At 39.1% G+C, this 21952-nt stretch overlaps 1 protein-coding gene across 1 annotated transcript in view; it reads left to right on the forward strand.

The window, feature by feature from the left end:
- Positions 1-21952, forward strand: part of CHD2 (chromodomain helicase DNA binding protein 2) — a 143156-nt gene that overhangs the window by 103290 nt on the left and 17914 nt on the right. The window contains exons 29-34 of the mRNA XM_006885193.1: positions 3204-3342; positions 3526-3676; positions 4787-4909; positions 6687-6815; positions 7659-7799; positions 10621-10755. Coding sequence (XP_006885255.1) covers positions 3204-3342; positions 3526-3676; positions 4787-4909; positions 6687-6815; positions 7659-7799; positions 10621-10755 — 818 coding nt within the window. The remainder of the gene's footprint in view (positions 1-3203; positions 3343-3525; positions 3677-4786; positions 4910-6686; positions 6816-7658; positions 7800-10620; positions 10756-21952) is intronic.

Below are 21952 nucleotides of genomic sequence, written 5' to 3' on the forward strand. Positions count from 1 at the left end.
TCCAGTTTCTCCACAACCTCGCCAGCATTTGTTGCTTGCTGTTCTGTTAAATTTTGCTATTTTGACTGGGGTGAGATGATATCTCATAGTTGTTTTAACACCAGTTATTATTATGCCTGTATAGTACTTAGCACATTATGTGGCGTACAGTGCTAATTGTTGTTAACTAATTGGCATATCCTCTAGAATTTTCCTTAGAAGAATAGTATTGAATTTAAAGAATTAAAGAATATCTTTAGTCAATATGTTAAATTGTTTGGGTTTTATTTTTGCACCATAATGTCTAAGGGAGACATTCTTTACTAGTTATGCTAAACGGTTATAGACATTCTAAACTGTTATAAGGCTATACAGGGAGCTCTGATGGCCTAATGGTAAGAAGCTGTGCTGTGATCTTAAAGGAACATGGTTCAAATCCACCAGCTGCTCTATGGGGGAATGCTGGACAGTCTCCTCCCATGTGATTTACTAGCTCTGAAAACCTGCTGGAGGGTTAGCTGTGGGTTAATTCTAACTTGACAGCACACAGCCACAAAATACTTACATAGTTTTTAACTATTACAGACATTCTCAACTATTATATGGACTTGAACCTCCTATCTTTGAGTTGGTAGCCTACCTCCTCACCACTAGTCCACCAGAGCTATTTTCAGTGACAATTTGGGTTTTCAGTTTGTTTAGATCTAAGATTATTAGTGGGACCTGTGATCTAGAATACCCTCCTAGATGTATGCAGGGTACTTCACCCAGGAAAAAATTTACTTTCTTCTCAAGTATACACAATACTTTCTTCAGAATTGACCACATAGTAGGACACAAAGCAAGCCTCAACAAATTAAAAACACTGAAATAGGAAGTGTCCTCTCAGACCACAGTGCCTTACAGCTGGGAATAACAAGACGTTAAAAGAAAAAAGGAACACACCCAGGTGGAAGCTAAATAACACTTTGCTTGAGCACTACTGGCTTATAGAAGAAGTAACAAATGAAAAGTTCCTTGAAATGGATTAAAATACAACATATCAAACCCTCTAGGATTACAACTAAAGCAGTCCTCAGAGATTAGGTCATAGCAATAAGTAAACACCTAAAAAAAGGGAGAAAGATGCAATATATAAACTACTTAACACCTCCAGGAAATAGGAATCAACACCAAGCCAAGCAAAGCCCACAACTTCCAGAAGAAAGGAAATTACAAGGATAAGGGCTGAAATCTTTGGGACAGAAAACAGAAAAATAATTGAAATTATCAGCAAAACTGGAGTTGTTTCTTCAAAAAGGTTAATAAAATAGATGCACTTAAGGGAGCTCTGGTGGCCTAGTGGCAAGAAGCTGTTCTACAATCCCGAAGGGATTAAAATCCACCAGATGGTCCGCTGGAGGAGGAGGGGCAATCCTCTCCTGTGTCAGTCACATCAGACTCAATGGTACACAACAAGAAGAAAAAAAGGCAATAAAATAAACTTGAGAGAAGACACAACTAATGAATAAGAATTAAAATGGTGATAATCACAGTAGAAACCACTGAAATGAAATAGATAATGGAATATTATGAAAAGCTATACTCTGATAAATTTGAAAACCAAGAGGAAATGGACAAATACCTAGAAACCCACACCCTGTCCACATTGACACAGATAGAACACTTGTCACAAAAGAAGAGATTGAGCAGGTCGTAAAAACCCACCCCCCACCCCAAAGTCACAACCTAGATAGATGGTTTCCTGGCTGAATACTACCAGACATTCATCAGAGAGGTACTATCGCCAATTCTACTTGAATAATTTTAAAAAAAAGAGGGGGGGGAAGGAACACTCCCAGAATCATTTTAGGAAGCAAGGATAACTCTAATACCAAAACCAGACAAGGACATTACCAAAAAGAAAACTATAGCCCATTATCTCTCATGAACATTAAATGCAAAAATTCTTAATAAAATTTCAGCCAATTGAACTCAAGAGTATATTAAAAAATATTATTATGACCAAGCAAGATTTGTAACAGGAATGCAAGGATGGTTCAACATAAGAAAAATAGTTCTTCTAATTCATCAGATTAACAAAGCAAACTACAAGAAACTCATGATTCTATTAATGATGCAGAAAAGGTTTTTGAAAAAAATTCAACACCTCTTCCTGATTGCACACTCAGCAAAATAGGAATAGTAGGGAGTTTTCTCAACACAGTGAAAAGTGCATACAGAAAACCAAGTGCCAGCATTATTCTTAGTGGAGGGAGACTATAAAGGCATTCCTTTTTCAAACAGGAACCAGACAAGAATGCCCACAGTCACCACTCCTATTCAGTACTGTATTGAAGTTCTGGCTAGGTCATTAAGGCAAGAGAAGAAAATAAGAGGCATCCACGTTGGCCAAGGGGTGGTGAAACTATGGCTATAAGATAGTGGACACAGAAACTCCAAAGACTCCACAAAAACCTAGTAGTCTCTGCTAATGTTGGACATAACATGCTGCTTCCTGGGAGAAATGAAAGATGGTCATCCTCTTCTCATGAACAGTGATAGCTTTGGAAACCTAGTGGGGAATCACTGTGACCCAGAAATGACTCCACAGCATTGGGTTTGAAGAGGGTTTTATTATTAGGAATTTCATTTTAGAATAAAAAGAGTTTCAAACATTCAGTAAGCTCATACTAATAGTAAATTTTATGAGTTCTTAGAAGTCTTGAAGCCTAAAAATAATTTTTGAGGCATTGTTTTACAAGTAATTGGGGGGAAAAAAATTGTTCTATACACTGTATTTTTATCCTAGCAATAAACTGTCTTGGAGATGGTGAAAGCAAGTTTCTCCTTGGAGGCTAGGATTTTGAAGTCTTACATACTCTGGGCATGTGGCCAGGAGGGACCGATCCTTGGAGAAGAAAGAACATCATGCTTGGAAGGGTGGAGGGACAGCGCAGGAAAGGAAGAACCCAGATGAGATGGATTGATACAGTGACTGGGGCAGTGGGGGTAGGTAGGTAGGTGTGTCAGAGTCAGTGAGACTGGCTCAGGAAAGGGCAGGGTTCAGACCTATTGTACATAGGGTCACTAAGAGTTGCAGATGATTCAGTGGCACATAACAATAACAACAATAAACAGGGAATATCCATGAAGAGAATTCAATCCAGGGTTTGCCAATCTATGTTTTCTATAGAACATCACCGCACTGTCATTTTATCTTATGGGAAATTGGTCTACTCTAGGGAAAGGACCAGGGAAAAGGAGAGGCCCAACAATCAAGATCTCTGGGGTGCAGGTCAATGTGAAATCCATTATCCAGCATGAAGAAGAGTTTGAGATGCTGCATAAATCGATCCCTGTGGATCCTGAAGAAAAAAAAAAGTAAGCCTGTCATATGTACATGTCTGGTTGTCCCATGAGAAAATTGATGTGAAGGCACAATTTTGTGGTATTTTCATTGGTCTTTTTAACATATCAGAGTGCATTGCTGTTACTGTAATTTTTGTTCACTTCTCAAATTAAAAAGGCTCTTCTAACATGCTCCTGATTTTAAAATTCCCACAGGTATTGTTTAACGTGTCGTGTTAAAGCTGCACATTTTGATGTGGAGTGGGGTGTGGAGGACGATTCTCGCCTGTTGCTGGGAATTCATGAACACGGCTATGGAAACTGGGAGTTGATCAAAACGGATCCTGAGCTCAAATTAACTGACAAAGTAAGTGACTGGGCTGCTGGAGGTGTCTGGACAATTGGTTCTATAGCATTTTTACAAAATAAATTTTGTAAAGTTAATACAATCATAAATTCCTGGGGCAATATTACCATCTTTAGTTAACAAGGGGCACTGTATCAGGGGTCCAGATCAAGGGGAAGTCAATAGCCAGGTGAAATTTTTAGGAAATTATAGGAGCAATCTTAGAACTCACTTTTTGTAGGTCAAATTTCATTACAGCAAATACCACGGTAAGAATCTTGATATTGATAGTATTATACCCTTATGATACCCTTTGGTTAAAACTCTGTTTGAAACAAACATATTTTAGTTTTCTACCCATAGAAAATGAGCTACATCTTGGTATTTTTTGTAATGGAATTGAGCTTTGGGGACATCTCTCCCACACAGTCGAGCCTCCCACTTTCTTCACTGTGAGTCAGGCTACCGAGTGTCAAGGCCACAGCTAGAGCTGCAAGGAAGGACAGCTGGCAGACCCAGCTTTTAGTGAATCTTCTAAAGGAGGCTCTCCCACTACCTGCTTCATGCTGCACTCCAGAGAGGGCTCTGCTTGGCTCATCAGCAATGCTCACCCCATGTGAGCTGTGAGAGGGTGACAGCACCCTCCTTGGAGCACTGAGATCAAATCCAGTCTGGACCGAGAGGTCCAGCTGGGGAAGCAGGGAAAGGATATGTCCTGGCGTAGCTCAATGCTGTCCGGCAATGCTCTAAGAAGCATTTTAAATCTAAAATGAAGCTTTAACCTAGCTCCAGGGATTCCCTGCTCCTGGAAGGAGGAAATCCACGTCGGCTGGGATGCTCTAGCAGAGGAAGCCAACAAGCCCCTCCTACCTGAGTTGTTCTACCCTGTTAACAGCACAGGTAGGAGCCAGTGGGAGAGCTGGATTTCTCCATCCCATTTTGTAAAACAAGGATGGCTCATGAGGGATTGTTAGTGACTGGGAGCCATGGACATGAGTTAGGATCTGAGGCTTTATATTTTGGGTGGTTGGGGAGGGAAAGGACTGTGCTCAGGACTTGTGCTCTCTCTGTCCTGACCCACTGACCTGGCTGTGGGGTGATGGTGGGCGCTTCTCTTCTTTCCTGTTGAAGATTCTGCCTGTGGAGAGTGATAAAAAGCCCCAGGGGAAGCAGCTGCAGACCCGAGCGGACTACCTGCTGAAGTTACTCAGGAAGGGTCTGGAGAAGAAAGGGGTTGTGAAAGGCGGGGAAGAGGTGAGTGCGGCTTCCTGCTCGGTGTTCGTCTGGGTCTGGGCCTCTGACCTTGTCAGCAGGTGGGACCCATGATGTAGAATACTGTGGTCAGGTGCAGCTTTTTTAGTTCAGTGATAATCATTTTGGCTGATGTTGAAACTAATTTGCTAATTATAGTCATTTAGGGAGCTCTGGTAAGGAGTTGCACTGCCATGAAGGCAGGTGGGATGAATCCACCAGCTGCTTTAGATGGGCTTAGTCCTCCCATGCGAATTACTGCTAGAGATCCAGTTGGTTCTGACTCAATGGTCTGTGACAACAATTAGTTATTTACTAATTGGAAAAAACAAACCAACCAAAAAGCCTTGGAAACTTTCTTTTTCTTTTTTTTTTAATATTTTAATGAAAGTTTATAAAGAACTTGGGTTTTCATTCATTCATTGTTGCACATTTTCCTCCTTGTCCTGCTTCCCCCCATCCCCAGTTCACGTTTTTCATTTCTTTCATTGTTATACAGTCGTTCGCCAACCCCTCAACCACTTGACTGTGCAACTCTTATTCTGGACTCTTGTCATGCCAATAATACTGATTCATATGTTCCTTTTACACAGTTCTTTCCCTCGTCTGTTTCAAAGCTGTGTCCATTATTTATCCCCCCATTTCTTACATTCTCCCCACCCCCCATGTCAGTACTATTCTATAACAGTGGGATTACACAGTATTTGTCTTTTTGTGACTGAGATATTTCACTCAGCATCCTTGGAAACTTTCTAGCAAACACAGTAATGTCAATATTATCACAAAACAGTCCTTTCTTCTAGTGCTACTGATGAAGATATACTATTGCTGATTTCTTTGAACTGTTTGCACAATTTGAGAATGCAGTTCTGGTTACTGTATTGAGTACCACTGAGTTTGCCTGTTGTTATATGCAGCTGTGGTGTATGTAGTCCTGAGTAAGCTTGGCTTTAACCCAGAGGCATCTCTGGTGATTTGAATCCACCAGCGACTCTGCAGGGAAAGAAGGGAGTCTGCTCGCCTTGTGATAGAGGCACAGACACCCCGTGGAGGATCACGGTCAATTGGAACCGACTGTGTATCAATTTTGAGTTCCAGCTCTGAATTGCTTGCAGTGTTGTATCCCACAGATACGATAAATTGGAATTCATGGATAATTCAGACACTGCATTTTAGCTATATTATCTTGCTCATGGAAAACAACTAACAGGGTTACTGGTTAACTCGGCTTTACCTCATTTGATTTTTACATTATTTTAATTCAGGCTTAGATTGATAGAGAGTCACAGTTAGGAGATGCTCTGAGTTTCAGTCTCCACTTGTAGCTGTGTGTGCATATGTCTTCAGATGTTCTCACAGCTTTGCAATTTGTAATAGTTTCCTTTTATTATAAACAAACTTTAGGAGAAAAATCATTATAATTGCATCTCTTTAACTTTGTGTCTGTTTTCATATAACAGTGCCATTTTTCAGTTAATAGGATACTGTTATTTATATCTATCTATGAATATAAGATGTTTTCCCTTCTTTTGACATAAATGTTTAAGATGAATTCCTAAAATAAAGAATGAATAGGTTTAACGGCATGACTCTCTTAGGTTGTGTATAGTCTCTTTGAGGACTGCTGGGTTTCTTCTTCCACATACACTTAATTATAGTCTCTTGATTTCTTTCTGAATTCTCTTCTTTTGAGTTACATGGCTTCAAGAAGTCATATCATTTAGTCATGCTTTTGATAGTCTTCATTTGTAGCTTGCCATCATCATCTCTCCTGTTCCAGGCAAAATTAAAGAAACGGAAGCCTCGAGTCAAGAAGGAGAACAAAGCACCCAGACTGAAGGATGAGCCTGGAGTGGAGTTCTCATCCCCTCGACACTCCGACAATCCATCAGAAGAAGGCGAAGTGAAGGTATGGGCTGGGCTTGAACAAAAGGTTCTGTTCTAGGTTACATTTATTATGAAGTCTAGTATGGGAGAACTGTGTGTGGTGTATTTGGAGAGTAGATAAATAAGAATAGGATATGTGTGTATGTGATGAGTTTTGAGTTGAGAGTAGTTTGTTAGAGAGAAGCTCAGTTGTTTGTTTCAGTTAGCAATTGCAGACTCATAGATGATGGAAATGAATGAAGAGAATGATAAGCTTTTTTAATGACATGGCAGCAGACACTCAGCCACTCTGTTGACAATGATAAGGAGGCGTGGTGGAGACTGTGGGAATGGAGAAAGCACAGGCCAGATCAAGGGGGCATCTGTTATTCAGATCAGTTAATTGTTGGATTTGACACAAGAGTTCCCAGTTTGCAACCTTTGATCTAAGCCAGTAAAAAGTAACTTATTATCATTCAGTGTATTGTTTGTTTTAGGTGAGTGATAGTTTTATGGGATTTTCTTTCATTATTCTTAGGATTTAATTGTATGTTGAAACTAGGAAATAGCTTGGATTTGAGGCATAGACATGCACTGAAATCCTAGCAGCCTTACTAATTGTTAGCTGATTTTGGACAGGTCTTTCTAAGCTCTTTGGCGCTCAGTTTCTTCCATCTGTGAACTGTGAATGATAATGCCTATGTTGTGGGGTTGCTAGGAGAAATGAGTGGATATTTATAAAGAACGTCTGATTTTACAGTGTTAGCTGTTACTGCAGATTCAATGATGACCCGTCTGAGGCAGTTTGTCATTTTCTGAAATTAAAAAAGTAAATCTCAACTTTGCCACAAAAGCTCATAGTTGTGGGGACCTATTTGTTTTCTAGGATGATGGTTTAGAGAAAAGTCCAATGAAGAAGAAACAGAAGAAAAAAGAGAACAAGGAGAACAAAGAGAAACAAGTGAGTTCTAGGAAAGACAAAGACGGGGACAAGGAAAGGAAGAAGGCAAAAGATAAGAAGGAGAAGGTATTCTATGTCACTCTGTTTATTAAGATCTCCGCAGCTTCTGAAAATCGTAGGATTTCGATCTAGACTGGAACCTTATATAGATTTATCTAGGAGGGATACATCCTAATTCTGTGCAGAGAGAGAGGAGCATGCAAGTGTCAGGTGCTCCTTCGACACCTGTACTAGACTTGCAGTAGTGTTTACGGAGGGGCGGGCAGTTTGGGCAGGAGGTAGTGCAGGTGAGAGGCACCTGCGTTTAAAGTACATAAATATTCTCAGATTCATGGTGGTGGTGGTTGTGTGCCATCGAGTTGGAACGGATCCATAACTGAGCCTCCAACAGGTTTTCAGAGGCACTTATTTGCAGGAGAGGAGATTGCCTGTTTTCTTGTGGAGCAGATTGTAGATTTGCCTTTGGGATTGCAATACAATCCATGGAATTTGAGTATTTGAAGCTCTTAGGATTCAAAACAGAATTAAAGCTTTTAGAGTAGAAATGGATACAAAGCCTTTAAAAGAATATAATAATAAAAGCCTCTCATTGGGAGTTTTAGAAAGTTCATCACAAACTACAAAATTCAAGTACAATAATTCCGTGCATATTGCTGATTTATAAAGAAAATATTTTGCAAGTAATCCTTGATAATTGTTAAAGTACATAAACACCTGGCCATAATTCGATTTCCTAGTGATTACTCGAGGAGTTCTGGTGGTGCTGTAATTACAGCATTCACCTGCTAACGAAGAAGTCAGCAGTTTGAACCTACCGGCTTCCATATGAGAGGAAGATTCTGTAGTCTGTTTCTGCAGATTCAGAGCCTTGGAAAGCCCTTGCCTATCGGCTTGCTCTGAGTCGAAATTGAGTCAGTGATAGGAGGTTGAATTTGATAACTGCAGTAAATTCCTTTATAAGTATCCTTGGAACTTTTATTTTATGCAGATATGTACATATTTAAAATAAGAATCAGATTTGATATGATTTTCTTCTCTAATAAATAGGACATTAAAAAGCAATATATTCAAATAACTGTGAGATACCATATCATCCCTGTAACAGTAGGAAAGTTCAGCAGGGCAGCAAATGACAAATGCTGGTGAGGTTGTGGAGAGATTGGAAATCTTACTGATTGCTGGTAGGATGTAAAATGGTACAACCACTTTGGGAGGCAGCCTGGTGTGTTCTCAAAAAGTTGGAAAAAGAAATACTATTTGGCCAGCAGTTCTACTACTGGGAATATACCCTAAACAAACCAGAGCTGCAACTAAAACAGATGTATGCACACCAGTGTTTATTGCTGTGTTGTTCACAATAGCAAAGAGATGAGAGCAACCCAATTGGCCATCAATAAATGAATGGATAGAAAACTAGTACATTTACATTCACACAGTGGAATGTTACATAACATTGACAAACAATGAACTCTTAAAACATTACACAACACGGGGGGTGCTGGAGGACATTATGCTGAGTGAAATATTTCAGTCATGAAAAGACAAATACTGCATAATGCTGCTGTTCTAAAACAGGACTGACCTGAGAAGTTGGGGAGAGAATAAGAAAAGAATGGATAGATTGTGAAAACTGCATTGGAACAGATGAGGGGAGGAACTGTCTAAAAGGGATATATGATTAGGCATTAGATGTTTGACAGCAGTCTGGAACAGAGGGTGCATAGCAAAGTGGACTAGGGGAGAAGAGGTAGGGAGGAGGAAAGAAGAAATTTTAAAAGTAACCCAAAAAAGCAGTATGTTCATTTTCTAAGTGAATAAATAACTAAAGATCATTTTTAAAGATGCAGACAAGACTGGTTATAGCTTGTAAAACACAATTTAAATCTCGTATTGAAATTAGGAAGTTCTGGTGACGTAGTTGGTACGAGGTTGCATTGCCAGCCAAAAGGTGGCACCTCTCTGCAGGTTCGAATCTACCATCAGCTCTGTGGGAGAGATGGGAAACCAACCGTATGGTTAACAGCCTCTGAAAATGTACTGAGAGTCCGCTGTGAGGCGGCTCTGACTTGACAGCAATGAGTATATTGAAATGACTTTCAAGGTTTTGATGTTATAAACTGTACTTGGATAGATATAAAAGAAGTGTTTTAAAAAACAAAGAAACATTTTAAAAGTTCTTTCATCCACTATTTCAGATATTATAGCTGTTATTGACATACTTTTATATTTCTGTCAAGTGACTTTTTCTGTTTGGCTGGTGTAGTTTGTGTTTTACGAGCACACTGCTGGTCCTGAGAGTTCTCGTCTGTTATCCTTCCTGCCTGGATTACCCTCTGTAGAAAGCCACCTCTGCAGTTGGCTTGAGATCCTCTCATACACCATAAACACAGCACAGTATTGTTTTACACATTTTGAAAATGTTCACATATGTAATCCTCATATGTATATCCTTCTATAGCTTTTCATTCAATTTCTTGTGAAAATTTATTTCTGTTTATGTACCTGAATTCTGGTCATGCACAATAATTTAATAAATACAGAATCTTAGATCAAAGGTTCAGCTACTACTGAAGGCTTCTACATTATGCTGTATAACCATTATACCACTTTGTAGTCTTAAAATCTTGTATGCAATTTACAGCATTGATGAAGTTGAAATTGCAGTGGCTATGTTGAGAGACAGAAATGGGAATGAAGTATGAGTCAATTATTAATCATACAGGTTTGCTTTCATGATGTCTTAGTGGACTTTATAAAATTCTTTTTAGTAATTGAGACTGTTACATGTACCCACTGTAGTGACATGACGCTTAGGAAGTCCACATTACATGGCCAGATTGCACAAATGACAATCGCTACTTATAACTCTTGTGTTTTATTTTTTAAGCCTAAAGGTGGTGATGCCAAATCTTCAGGTAAATCAAAGCGATCTCAGGGTCCGGTCCATATTACAGCAGGAAGTGAACCTGTCCCCATTGGAGAGGATGAGGATGATGATCTGGATCAGGAGACATTCAGCATAGTAAGTCCTGACATTGAAGGATCTCCATTTGCTGCCATAATGCTTGCCACACCACTCCACCTGATCGGGGAATTAGGATGCTACTTTGGAAACACATGGCTTATAATATTTATAGACCTTGCATTCTGCAGCAACTGGCAGGAAGGGATTTTCTTACTCAATATCGAGCGAGAAAGAGGTATAAGAAATAGATTTCATGTCTTATTTCCTAGTCTGAAAGGCTGCAGGATTCCTGGGGTAATTTCTCCAGGCAAGAAGCATTCATTTAGCCAACCTTTACTGAATACTTTTATTTGTGTACTGTCTGTTCCCTGGTTATCACAATGAGGAGGTACTATTTTTATTTTTACACTGGAGTAGAAGAGAAAATTAAGCCACAAATCATGTTTGCAGTACTGTGCAGCTTGTGAAGAGAAAGATCCAGTACTATGAAAGGATTCAATCCAGTCAGGCACTGTAAGAGAAGACGTGGCAAAGGAAATGATGTCTGTGTTGGGTTTAAAGAGGTAGAGTTAGAAATAACGAGAGAAAGTGGGACAGAACATGCCAAGCCAGGAACAAAGCATGCACCAAGGTTGTGGGGCCAGCTAGCCAGTCCGTTTTCTGGTTCTTCCTTACCCTAGTACTTATGGTAGAAAATAATAACTAATGCTTGTATAGCATCAGACCTTTTAAAATAATGTTGTTACATATGTTCTTGATTGCTGTCAAGTTAAGCACAACTCATAGTGACCCTATGAATAAAAGACCTGAGGCCATTCTGTTTTGTTGTTGTTACTTATAAGCTCATTTAATTTTATTTTTATATTACAAAACCTTAAAAAGTACAATTTAAGAATGTAATTGAAATTGATATAGATACCATGAAGCTTTGATAAATCTGAAAATTTTTTAAGACTAAAAAAAAAATCAAATTTTTTTTCTTACCATCCTAGAAATAACCACCATTATATATTTGATCCTCATTTTCATGCATAATTTTATAGTTTTCTTACTTAAATCTGAAAAGTTACAACAATGGCTCTCATGTAACTAGCCAGCACTATTTGCCTTGTATAGATATTTTGAGATATCCATTTTACATATTACAGATAAGACAGGGAAATTAAGAAACTTATCCTATGTCATACAGGTTGAAAAGGTATGGAGATAGGATGCATCCCTGGCGTACGCCCTTCCCAATTTTGAACCATGCAGTGTTCCCTTGCTCTGTTCTGACGACTGCCTCCTGGTCCAAGTATAAGTTTTGCATTAGAACGATCAAGTGTTCTGGGATTCCCATTCTTCTCAGAGTCAGCCATAGTTTGTTATGATCTACACAGTCAAATGCCTTTGCATAGTCAATGAAACACAGATAGACATTCCTCTGGTATTCCCTGCTTTCAGCCAAGATCCATCTAATATCAGCTACAATATCTCTAGTACCATGACCCCTTGTAAACCTAGCCTGGACTTCTGGTAGTTCTCTGTTGATTTGCTGTTCCAGTTGTTTTTGGATAATCTTCAGTAAAATCTTGCTTGCATGTGAAATCAGTGAGATTGTTCTGTAGTTTCCACATTCTGTTGGGTCACCTTTCTTTGGGATAGGAACAAATATCGATCTCTTCCAGTCAGTTGGCCAAGTGGTTGTTCTCCAGATTTCTTGGCACAACTTGGTGAGCACGTCCAGGGCAGCATCTGTTAACTGAAATATGTCAATTGGTATACCATCTATTCCTGCATCCTGTCTCCATACCTTTTCAACCTATATGCAGAACAGATTATCTGGGAGGCTGGGCTCTCTGAGGAGAAATGTGGGGTCAAGATTGGTGGACGATTTATCAACAATCTGCATTATGCAGATGACAACCCTGCTTGCTGAAACTGAAGAGGACCTGAAGCGCCTGCTGCAGAGTGTCAAGGACTGCAGCCTCCAACATGGATTGAGGCTCAATGTCAAGAAGACAAAGCATCAGGATGGATGGTGAAGAGATTGAGATTATACACAGCTTTAGTTTGCTTGGCTCCATAGTCAACAGTCTTGGCACCAGCAGCCAGGAAATTAAAAGGTGCATTTCCATGGGAAAGTCTGTTGTTAGGGACCTCTCCAAAGTACTGAAGAGCAATGGTGTCTCTCTGGAGACTAAGGTGTGTCTGATACAGGCCATGGTCTTCACAATCACTTGTTATGCATCAGAGAGTTGGACAATGACCAAGGAGGATAGAAGGGGAATTGATGCCTTTGAGCTGTGGTGCTGGAGAAGAGTATTGAGAATACCATGGACTGCTAGGAAAACAAACAGGTTTGTCCTGGAAAGGGTTAAACCGGGTGGCTCCTTGGAGGCAAGGATGCTGAGGCTCCGTCTAACATACTTTGGACATGTTGTGAGGAGAGACCGGTCCTTAGAGAGGGACATCATGCTTGGGAGGGTAGAGGGACAGCACAGGAGAGGAAGGCCCTCTGTGGGGTGGATTGATTCAGTGACTGGGATAATTGGGATGGGAGTGTCAGAGACAGTGCGATTGGCACAGGACAGAGCTGAGTTTAGGGCTGTTGTACATAGGGTCGCTATGAGTCGCAAGCGACTCGATGGCACGTAACAACAACAACATCCTATGTCACAGTGCTAAGACCTAGAACAAACATTTGATACAGGAGATTTGGCATGACAGCTTGGGTTCTTAATCGTTATGGTATAGAGCCTCCTATGTATTTGTAAAGCTCTCCATGTTTTAAAATGGTATAAATGGTTCCCTGTGTATATCCTGAAGCTTTTCTTCTTTCAGCATGGAGTTTTATCCAAGTTGTGAATTGTGACTGTTTGAAACGTGACTCAGTAATTCAGAAGAGATTGTGGCATATCATTAAGAATATGTACTATAGTGACTTTTGGTGGGATGATGAACTAGTCAGACAAGTACACCACTGTGCTGTTTGGGAAAAACTTGAGATCAAGTTCAGGAACGAAGAATAGTGAAAGCACAAGTAAGGGTCTAGTAATCAATGCTGGAAACCTGGCCTCAGGCAGGGTTCAGATTCCACAAAAAGAAAAGAGGAAAAAAAGAAAAAAAATCCTGCTTTAATTAGGGCATCCACCGCAGAGAAATCAGGACTTCATCTTTCTCCTGCTTATGGATGACTGTCCCAGCAAACTTACATCTGAATGGAAAGGATACACGGGGGTGGGGATTACAGTTAGGGAAAAACATCCAAAAGGAAGAAAATTAGTCTTTCTAGTCACCTACTAGATATCTGAGAACTGGACAGTGAATAAGGATGACAGGAGGAGAATTGATATGTTTTGAGTTGTGGTGTTGAAGAATGCTGAGTGTCCCGTCGACTGTTCAAAACCCAAATAGCTATGTCTTGAGAAAAGGGTAACCAGAGTGCTCCTTGGAAGTGAGGATAGTAAAATTTTGTCTCATGTGCTTTGGGCATGTTGTTAGGAGAGGCTATTATAAAGATAAATGCAGAAATACATAGAATAGAAAACAGAAAAACAGTTGGAGCTATCAACAAGACTGGGAGTTGGTTTTTCAGAAGAGTAAATAAAATTGACAAACCATTGGCAAGTCTAACAAAGGAAGTGAAAGAAAAGATCCAGATAACTCAAATAAGAAATAACATGGGTGATATAACCAGAATCAACCAAACTTAAAAAGTTAATAATGGAAAATTATGGAAAACTATGACAGCTTTGAAAACCTAGAGGAAATGAACAGATTTTTAGAAACTCACACCCTACCCAGTGACACACACAGACGTAGAACCCTTGAACAGACCCATCACAAGAGAAGAAATAGAGCAGGTCATAAAAAATCTCCCAGCAACAACAACAAAAATAATCCTAGCCCAGATGACTTCACAGGAGAATTCTGTCAAATGTTCAGAGAAGAACTGTCATTGATCCTGTTTAAATTATTTCAATATATAAAAAAAAAGGATTCACTAATTCTATGAAGCAAGCACAGCCTGATGCTAGAATCAGGTAGAGACATAACCAAAAAAGGAAACTAGAGACCGGTATCCCTCATGAACATAGATGCAAAAATCCTTAACAAAGATTATAGCAAATAGAATCTAGTAGTACATCAAAAGAAGAATTTATTTTGATCAAGTGGGATTCATAACAGGCATGCAAGGATGGTTTGACTTGAGAAAAACAGTCTATGGAATTCATCACAACAGTGAAACAAAAGAATCACATGGTCACCTAAGTTGATGCGTAAAAAGCTTTGGACAAGATCCAACATCCTTTTCTGATTAAAATACTAAGCATTTTATAGGAATAGAGGAGAGTGTCCGCAAAATAATTGAGAGCACATGCTCTGAACCAATAGCCAACATCATCCTCAGTGGAAAGACATTAAAGGAACTCTCTTTGAAAACAGGGACCAGGCAGGATGCCTACCATCACCACTCCTATACATTATTGTATTGGAAGTCCTAACTAGGGCAGTAAGACAAGAGAAGGAAATATGAGGCATTTGTAGTGACAAAGAGGAAGTAAAACTATATGTAGATGATATGATAGTGTACATAGAAAACCTTAAAGGCTCAGTGAAAAGTCAGTGGCTCACTATTAGACTTACTAGACCATTTCAGCAGAATGACCATACAAGATCAACACACAAGATCAGTCAAATTTCTCTGCATTAATAAAGAAGCCACTGAAAAAGAAATTTAAAAATGCCAACTACAGTAGTCAATCACAAGATGAAAAACTTAAGAACAGATTTAACTAGAGATGTTAAAAACCAATTTCAAGAAAATTATAAAACATGAGTACAAGAAACAGAGACCTAGACAAATCGAAGAATATACCATGTTCATGGATGTTGTTATTACGTGCTGTTGAGGTCCCGTGACTCATAGTGACCCCATGTACAATAATTCTGAAGCTGCCCTGTCCTGAGCCAGTCTCGCTGACTTTGACACACCTATCCCCATTGCCCCAGTTACTGTGTCAGTCCATCTCATCTGGGGTTTTCCTCTCCTGCGGTGTTCTTCCACCTGTCCAAGCATTATGTCCTTCTCCAAGGACCAGTCCCCCTGGCCATGTGTCCAAATAATGTGAGATGGATAGGAAGACTCACTACTGTAACTAATTCAATTTACAGGTTCCGTGCAATCCCAATACAGATAGTAATGCCATTCTTCAAGGAGATAGAAAAGGCAATTACCAACTTTATTAGAAAGGAATGAGATTCTAAATAAGCAAAGCTTATTTCGGAAAAAGAAAAATAAATTAGAATGCATCTTACTCTCTGATCTCAAAACCTACAACACATCCATAGTAATAAACCAATGTGGTACTAGTACAGTGATAGACACATAGATCAATGTAATATAATTGAGAAGCCAGAAATGAACCCATTTAACTACAGTCCACTGATTTTGCAATGAGATAAAATTCGTTAAGTGGGGAAACAACTGCTTCTTTTACAAATGTTGCTGGTAAAACGTTACATCTCTCTGCAGAAAACTGAAACAAGATCCACATCTCACACCATATACAATAACCTACTCAAGGTGAGTCAGGGACCTAAAGGTAAAATAAAAAATTTGTAAAGATTATCAATAAAAAATAGGAGCAAATATATAAACCCTAGTCAGTGACATCAGTAGACTTAACATGTATTCCAAAGTGCACAACCAGGACAGGATAAAAGAAATGAATGGAATTTGTATGTGCATCCAAAAACTTCTTCAATAAGCTTGATAACACCATCTCCTAAACAACATACTTCCGGGAACTCTATGAACTTTGGTAATGTCAATGGTTGTAGCGAGGCTTCAGGTCTTTTGTTCATAAGGTCGCTATGAGTTGTGCTCAACTAGAAGGCAATCAACAACAACAATAATAACTAAAAAGAATGTGAGTTCCAGTTGCTTCCTTGTCTGAAAAACACTTGATGATTTCTGTTGTTGTTATATGCTGTTGAGTCACCTACAACTCATAACGACCCCGTGTACAACAGCCCTAAAACATGCTCTCTTCTATGCCAATCTCACTGTTGCCGACACACTTACCCCGATTACCCCAGTCACTGACTCAATCCACTTCATAGAGGGTCTTCCTCTCCTGCACTGTCCCTCCAACCTCCCAAGCATGATGTCCTTCTCCAAGGACTGGTCCCTCCTTGCAACATTGTCCAAAGTATGTCAGATGAAGCTTCAGAATCCTTGCCTCCAAGGAGCAGCTTGGTTTAACCCTCTCCAGGATAATGTCTATCTTCTTAATTTTTGCCAAGATGTTGTTGTTATGTGCTGTCAAGTCAGCTACAATTCATATCAATCCTATGAACAGCAGGTCTGAACTGTGCCGCATTCTGCAGCATCCTCAACATCTCCAACATGCTAAACTCTATTTTTAAGTCACTGTGTTGATCTTTCTTGTTGAAGTTCTTCCTTTCTTTTCTGAGATTCCATCTTTTGCATGATGTCTTTTTCTAAGGACTGGTCCCTGTTGTTGCCATTTCTTTAAGACTTATTTGTTCTTTTGTCAGTCCATAGGATATTTAGTATGCTTCTTCAACATCACAATTCAAAGTCCTAGATGATTCCTCTCTCATCCTTATTTACTGGCCAACTTTCAGATCCATTGGAAACAATTAAAAATGCCATAGCTTGGATCAGACGCACTTTAGTTTTTATATTGACATCTTTGCTCTTTAGCACTTGGGAGAGGTCCTTGACAGCGGATTTTCCCAATGTAAATGTCTTTTCTCTTTCTCCACTCATCCATCACAATCTGAATATTTAGTGGGTTTTCGTTTTGTTAAAATTAATTTTTAATTTGTTTTACTTAAATATCTTGTGTATTTTGTTTCATGTAATTAATTATAGTTGGTTAATGTAATTAATTGCACACAATGTCTCATCAAACCCCCATTGTACATTTCCTTTCCCATCACCCCACCTATTTCTCAATTTTTGTTTCCCTCTCCCTCTCTTTCATCCTTGTTAATCCTCCAAGACTGATTTTCTTTGCTTGTAAACAGTTTCTTAACTTTGCTTCCTTTTCTCTTTTTGCTAATCATCATGTAGTTTTAACTCTATTTTAAATACAGTATGGATGTTGGATAATCCATTCATTCCACAGTCTTTGCTTTTTACCTATGCTGATGAAATGTTCATTATCTATCCACTAATTTTTTACTCTTCTGTAGCCAAACTGGATTGATTATCTCAAAATAGAAACATTTCTATTTTTTTTTTTAAATAATAGTAGTGGTCTTACACAGTAGTGCTTGCCTTTTGTTGACTTAATTCAATCAACATTATGTCCTTTAGACTCATTCATGTTGTGTGATGTTTCACAAGTTCTTCATTGTTTTTCAGGGCTTTATAGTACTCCATTGTATGAATGGACCATAACATCTCTACCCATTCTTTCATTGATGGGCACTTGAGTTGTTTCCATCTCTTTGCTACAGTGAGTAATGCTGTAGGAAGCATATCTATTTGTGTCTCAAGTGTTATGTCTATTGCAGTGTTTTAAGAAAACACCAGACTGTCGTCCATAGTGGTTGTGCAATTTTACATTCTCAGCACAGTGTGTGAGAGTTCCAATCTGTGCACATACTTGCCAACATTTATGGTTTGCTCTCCTGTTGAATTTTGCTATTGTTGATGGGATGAGATGATATCTCATTATTTTGATTTGCATTTGTTTCGTAACTAGTGATTTTGAGCATTTCTTAATGTGGTTTTGGGCCATCTTTTTTCTTTTTTTAATTGAGGTTTTAATGACAGAGTATAGAGGACTTAGATTTCCATTCATTCATTGTTGCACATTTTCCTCCCCCCAGTTTTATTTTCTCTTTGAAAAAATAAATTCTTTCATTGTTATATAATCTCCCCCCCTCCAGTCCACTGTGCAGCTCTTATTCTGGACTCTTGTCATGCAAATAATACCTAATCATATATCCCTTTTAAATGGTTCTCTTCCTCATCTGTTTGAATACAATGTACATTATTTGTCCTCTCTTTTCTTAGTTTTTCCCCAAACCCGATGTCAATCCCATTTTAAAACAGAGACATCGTGCAGTATTTGTCCTTTTGTGACTGAGATATTTCACTCAGCATAATGTCCTCCAGGGTCACCCATTTTGTATAATATTTCATTAGTTCCTTATTTGTCAATGTTGCATAGTATTCCATTATGTGGATATATCACAACTTCTCTACCCATTCGTTTGTTGTTGGTCACTTGGGTTGTTTCCAACTCTTTGCTATTTTGAACAAAGCAGCAACAAACATGAATGTGCATATATCTGCTTGGGTGGCAGTTCTGGATTCTTTAGGGATATTTCCAGTAGTGAAATTGCTGGGTCAAATGGTATTTCTATTTCTAACTTTTTGAGAAGGCACCAGACTGCCTTCCATAGTGCACCATTTTACACGCCCACCAATAGCGAATAAGGGTTTCACTTTCTCCGCAACCTTACCAGCATTTGTGGATTGCCTTTGGGCCATCTTACTACCCTCTTTGTTGAAGAATCTTTCCATATCTTCTGCTCATTCTGTAATTGGGTTAGCTTTTTCATCTATTTTTTTCTTCACCTTGTGCATTTTTGGCTATGTTGATATCCCATTTAGGTTGTAGATTAAACTCCAAAATGTATTCCACTTTTTCTATAATGACTGTTACCTGTTTTTATTTTACCACCAGACCCTTGATCCACTTAGATTTAGATTTAGTCTTTTTGTTTTGTTTAGTTTTTTTAATTGGACGTACTTACAGGTGAACTGGAGGAGGAGATGGAGGAAAGTAGCCTAGATAAGGTACCTCATACACACCAGGCAGCTCTCCCCTGCCAAGGTAGCTTTCCCCAGTCCTTCCCACCCCCAAAGTGCTTCTGAATTCCTGACCTTGTGCCCTACTGGGGACCGTGGCCGGGACAGCACTTCTGGCCCTAGCTCCACCATCATTGCCCCCTTACTCTTCGCCAAGTGGTCTAATTGTAACTCAAAGTAGGTATTATTACTTTCCGCTTCCACAAAGGGAGAAAGAAGGGGCTTCCAGAGTGATGAACAGACCTGCTCAAAGTTGAAAAAGTAACAAAGGCAGTAGAATAAGGACTCAAAGCAAGGTTGTCTGAAGGCAGGCCGTTACGTGGTGAGCTCCACAAGACACTCAGGTTGGCCATCTTTTGTCTTCCTCTGCAAGCGAGATCCTGCTGAAGATCATTTTCAGAATGGCCAGAAGAGTACACTCAGGCCATGCGTGGGGCGCTTCAGGGCACTTCTCAGAGTTAGTTTTTTTATATAGTGTGAGATGTGGAAGTATCCTATATCATTTATGAATTTTTCATAGAATTCTTCAATATTACAACATGAGGCTTGAATTTGTTTTTCTCTTCTTTCAGCTGGAGAAATGTTGGTTGTTTATCTCTCTTTTGATTTTCTAACTCCCAACTCCTTTTACATTTTGTTATAACTCCTTCCTCTTTTTTCATGAGCTACCCTTTCAACTCTGTTCATCTCTTTGTCTGCAGCATTTCTTCCCTTTATTTGGCCTTTCTCAGAGTTTCTTCTTGTTTTTTTTTTTTTTCAAAGTATCATCAGTTTTGGTCTTTTCTGTATTTGTAGTGACTTTGCTTTCTTCATGGACCTCATATTCACCTGGTCTTCAGTCATTATTAGTGTTCGGATCTGCCTTTGAGATGGTTTTAAATTTCAAGTGGCATAGACTTGAGATCCTATGTTGGTTTTGTGGACTTGCTTTCATTTTCTTTAACTTAAATTTAAACTTGTACATAAATAATTGATGATTTGCTCCACAGTCAGCCCCTGGCTTGGTTTTGACTACTAATAGATACTGAGCTTCCTCATCAACTCTTTCCACAGCTACCTAGTCATTCTGATTACTATGTAGTCCTTCAGGTGAGGTCTTTATGTATAATTGCCTTTTTTTTCTTAAAAAGGTATTTATAATGAATAAATCATATATCATTGATAATATAAAATTCCATCAGTTGATCTCCTGCCTCATTTCTTTCAGCAAGGCAGTATTTTCCAGTCCTCCTATGTTTCCCACTTTTGCATTCCAGTGATCAATTATTACTAGTGCATCTTGATTAACAGTAATTTTGTAGGAGTATCTGCTGATCTGAGGTATATTGAATACTAACTGGTAGTGTTGCTGAAGGAAGCTCTGATGTCCTTCGGATGTCATGCTGCTCCCCCAAACGGAGCACCCCTCTTATTATCTACCAGTGGCTCCAGAGGAGAAATCTCCTATGTGATTTACAGGTCTGGAAATCCCCTTGATGGTCAACTGTGAGTCAGTCTGACTTGATGGCATCTGTTTTGAGTAAGTGTAATTGAACATGTATTTTTTCATGTTTATTAGATATGCATGTTTCCAGTGAATTGCTGCTCCATACTTTTTGCTTATTTTGAGCAACTTGTCTATTCTTACCTTTTTAAATACGAATTATTCATATGTTCTTGATACTAATCTTACAGATATCATCATTACAAATATCTTACAGTTTATCTTTTTATTTTGTCTTGCATTGTAACACTGAAGAGTACACAGATTGTAAAATGTATAGCTATGTGCATGGAAGTTATTGTCTTCACTATTCTGAAATTTAATGGTCCTGTGTCTCAGTTCACTGTGCTAGATGGGTACCTAGTGGTTGACAGCTCTGCATTGCTGTTCATTCGTTCATTCAGTTTTTATTGCGATTTGAATGTTTACAGAGTGAATGGATTTTCCCATCCTGCCACTTTTCCTGTCATGGATACCTACTTGTATTTTCCCTCATCTCGTTCTCTGTGGTTCTAATTTCTGTCAGTCCTTCTGTCCTACCACTTCCTGCCTTCTGAGTTTTATCCCTCGGCAGATGCTGCCTGTTTTTGATCTTGTGTGGTTGATTGTTCCAAGGAGTGAATAACTTCCTGATAACATTGACCGTGGTGTAGACCTACCTGTTGTTTGACAATTGAGCCACAAAGTTGACTTACATTCCATATTCAAAGGACGAACGACTCAAGGCCATAGCCTAGGTGTTGGGCCAGTCTTTCTGTCAGGTTTGTAAACATGGTTGCATTTATGTTTTTGTGTTCTTTTCCTTTATTTTTGCCCATTCTGTCCAGGACCTTCTATTGTGAACACTTTTAGAAAGGTCATTGGTAGTGTCATCTAGCTCTGTCCTCAGGATCATGCCTTAGAGTTCTGAGAAATTGTCTTGAATTATTTTT

Source organism: Elephantulus edwardii, unplaced genomic scaffold (genome assembly GCF_000299155.1).
Source record: "Elephantulus edwardii isolate Elephantulus edwardi_28Jun2011 unplaced genomic scaffold, EleEdw1.0 scaffold00041, whole genome shotgun sequence".
In the NCBI taxonomy this organism is placed as follows: Eukaryota; Metazoa; Chordata; class Mammalia; order Macroscelidea; family Macroscelididae; genus Elephantulus; species Elephantulus edwardii.